Here is a 3,540-nt window from a genome sequence, read left to right as displayed (position 1 = left end):
TCAGGGAGAAACAAGCTGTAATGTTACCCTACAGGACAGATGTTCATCATCAGGTAGAAACAAGCTGTAATGTTACCTGTAAACTAAAAGGATCTTACTCTTTAACTAAAAGGTCTTTAATCCTGGACTAATTTCAAAGATTGTTGTTTCCATCAGTCACACAGACACAAAAACATGGAGAAATGGGGTCCAGGTTGAAAAATAGCAGCGTTCCCCTTTAAGAAGCAGTCATAGGCTCATATGGCTGAAGCAGGTGGAAGTAAAAAGACATGCAAGTGTTCGTGCTATAGTCTTATACACGAAGGGTTCGTAACCCCAAGGCCTCGAAACCAGAAGGCCGAATCTACAAATCCAGAGTCCCTCTCCAGCGACTTCAGAGGCTTCCTGAGACTCAGAATCAAATATTGCTGTTTGTTGTTTGTGTTCAATCTCCAGCGGACGTTTCTCCACCGTTGCCACCGCCGACGTGATCAACTGATCGGGAAAGAACCGACCTCCAGGTTCACGACCAACAGATAAGAATCAGGAATAAAACTAGACTAAAGCCAGAAGAAGTCGGAAAAACGCTGTTTTTTATTATAACGTCAAGATTTTGAGATTTTTTGATTTAACGGAAATATGTTGCGATATTGCGATTTAACCTAAACATTATGCGATATATTGGAAAGATTTTGCGATATTTTGGGATATAACGTAAACATGTTGCAACATTTTGCAATATGTCGGAAACATTTTTACAATATTGCAAAACATATTCCATATTGGAAACAATTTGCGATATTTTAGCGATGTAACATTAACATTTAGTGATTTAACTTAAAGAACACCCTCATGTTGTCTTCATGTTGTCTTCATGTTGTCTTCATGTTGTCCTCATGTTGTCCCCATGTTGTCCTCATGTTGTCTTCATGTTGTCCCCATGTTGTCCTCATGTTGTCCCCATATTGTCACCATGTTGTCCACATGTTGTCCCCATGTTGTCCTCATGTTGTCCCCTTGTTGTCTTCATGTTGTCCTCATGTTGTCTTCATGTTGTCCCCATGTTGTCCTCGTGTTGTCCCCATGTTGTCCCCTTGTTGTCTTCATGTTGTCCCCATGTTGTCTTCATGTTGTCCTCATGTTGTCCCCATGTTGTCCCCTTGTTGTCTTCATGTTGTCACCATGTTGTCCTCATTTTGTCCCCATGTTGCCCCTCATTTTGTCTTCATGTTGTCCCCATGTTGTCCTCATGGTGTCCTTGTGTTGTCCTCATGTTGTCCTCATGTTGTCCCCATCTCGCCCTCATGTTGTCCTCATGTTGTCCCCATGTTGTCCTCATGCTGTCCTCATGCTGTCCTCATGTTGTCCTCATGTTGTCCTATATCAATGTTCTTTTTAATTCCCCAAAATAACATGATTGATTCCACCCAACGCTCTTTGCCAAGTACAAATCTCTACTTTCATTAATTTTGGGGCGTCTTATTCAATTTTACAGCATTGTAAACAAATGGAAGTGTTTTTGAAATAGTATTGAGTAAAAGTTGACATATTCCAGTCTGTGATTATCATCAACATCCATTCCCTTAATTTTAGTCTCAATAATTCCTAATTTCTGCTTTTCTAACTCAAACATTAGGTATAATTTACTATTAATGAGGTTTATTGACCATAAAATCCAAAAATAACTGTAAAACTAAAGTTAGTAAGTTAGTGTTACGTAGTGTTGAAAACGTCAAAATAAGTGACAAACATTGAAAAAAGGGACAAAAACGTGAGAAAAAGTTAAAAACATTGATTAAAAGCCTCAAGAAAAGTGTTGATTTTCATTTTTGACGGGAAGACAACGCGAGGGTTAAGAAGAAAAATGGGATTTAAAAAAAAAAGAAAATTCTGAGACAAAAGTCAAAATTTTGAAAATCAATGATTTGAAGAATTTATGGTGATATTTCATTTTCATATAATTAGTTGCATCATTAATAACAGCTAAGAAGTTGTTGATGTTCACACTCTTTGGCTAATCTCCACAGTCCTGCCTACAGCACCTTTAAGATATTATCAGAACGTTATCTTCTGAGATCTCGTCTTAGAAACCGAACCCCCCCGTCCCCCCCGCCGTGTCCCGTGGAGTTTTGTCCGTCCTTACACCTCGTAGTGCAGGTCGTTGAGCTCCAATCTCGTGTAATGGCGTCTGTCGAAGGACTCCATCGCCTTGCGGCCGGCGGCGGCTAGAACCAGCGTGAGCACGGCGAGGCCGAGCACCAGGAACGCCACCATGCCGGTTTTTAACGCTCCGCGTGTCGCCGCCGCCGTGGCCCCGCCCCCATCCCCGCCTCCGTCCCCGTGGCCAGCGCTCACGTTCTGCAGCGGGTGCTCCGACTGCTCGGCGCCTTTGGGGACGATGACCAGCGTCGCCGCCGGAGACGCCGTCGACCAATCAGTGATGGGAAGAAAAGGGGTAGAGGTGGAGGGAGTTGTAGTTGTTGTTGTTGTAGAGGGAGTTGTAGTTGTAGTAGAAGGAGTTGTAGTTGTAGTTGTTGTGAATGGAGTTGTTGTTGTTTTTGTAGTAGAGGGAGTTGCTGTTGTTGTTGTAGCAGATGTTGTTGTTGTTGTAGTAGAGGGAGTTGTTGTTGTTGTTGTAGTAGAGGGAGTTGTTGTTGTTGTTGTAGTAGAGGGAGTTGCTGTTGTTGTTGTAGCAGATGTTGTTGTTGTTGTAGTAGAGGGAGTTGCTATTGTAGTTGTAGTAGAGGGAGTTGCTGTTGTAGTTGTAGTAGAGGGAGTTGTAGTTGTGGTTGTAGAGGGAGTTGTAGTTGTGGTTGTAGAGGAAGTTGTAGTTGTAGTTTCTATGGTCGGCTGTGGTGTTCTCTCTGCAGCCTTGTTGATGGCGGTTAACCCAGGAAGTGATGTGGTGGAGTGCCGTGTTGCCGGGGCGATGGTGGTGACGGCAACAACAGGATGAGGCTTCACTTTCTTGGAAGTTTTATTTTGCTTTCTGGTGGATTTGTTTGGCTTTTTCAGGGTTGTAGTTGTCGTCAAAGCTGCTGTGGCTGTTGTTATTGTTGTTGTGGGTGCTGTTGTTGTTGTTGTGGGTGCTGTTGTTGTTGTTGTGGGTGCTGTTGTTGTTGTTGTTGTTGTTGTGGATGTTGTCATTGTTGTTGTTGTAGGTGCTGTTATTGTGGTTGTGGGTGCTGTTGTTACCGGCGGCATCGTGGCGATGATGATGAGGGGGGGAGGAGCTGTTGTTGTGGCGGGAGCCTGCGTACTCGGCTGCGTCGTCGTCGTGATTTGTGCGTTGGTGGCGGCCGTGGAGGGTTGTGTTTGTGTGGTTGTTGGTGTAGCCGTGGTCGGTATGTCAGTGGAGGTTTGCACCGTGGTGGTTGTCGTGGCGACGACAGGTCTCACCGTGGTTGGATGAATCAAACCTGTGGAAGGAAAGAAAGACGGAGTGAAAAGATGCAGCTGAACTGTGTGTGTGTGTCTGTGTGTTTGTAGATGTTGATGGTGTTACCTTTGTAGATGTTGTAGATGTTGATGGTGTTACCTTTGTAGATGTTGGAGGTGTTG

General features: G+C 44.0%; 1 protein-coding gene across 1 annotated transcript; it reads right to left on the bottom strand.

Moving 5' to 3' along the window:
* Positions 1-2,064: 2,064 nt before the first annotated feature.
* On the bottom strand, positions 2,065-3,398 carry LOC117940347 (glutenin, low molecular weight subunit-like; the record flags this gene model as incomplete). The annotated part of the gene is given in 3 exon segments (XM_034865661.1): positions 2,065-2,663; positions 3,003-3,143; positions 3,175-3,398. Coding segments are annotated over 3 exon segments (698 nt in total), but the record flags the coding sequence as incomplete, so codon positions are not given.
* Between the last annotated feature and the right edge of the window lie 142 nt (positions 3,399-3,540).

The sequence above is a fragment of the Etheostoma cragini genome, unplaced genomic scaffold, assembly GCF_013103735.1.
Source record: "Etheostoma cragini isolate CJK2018 unplaced genomic scaffold, CSU_Ecrag_1.0 ScbMSFa_2231, whole genome shotgun sequence".
Lineage (NCBI taxonomy): Eukaryota > Metazoa > Chordata > Actinopteri > Perciformes > Percidae > Etheostoma > Etheostoma cragini.
Note: the sequence above shows the minus strand (reverse complement) of the source record. Positions and strands in the feature narration are given on the sequence as shown.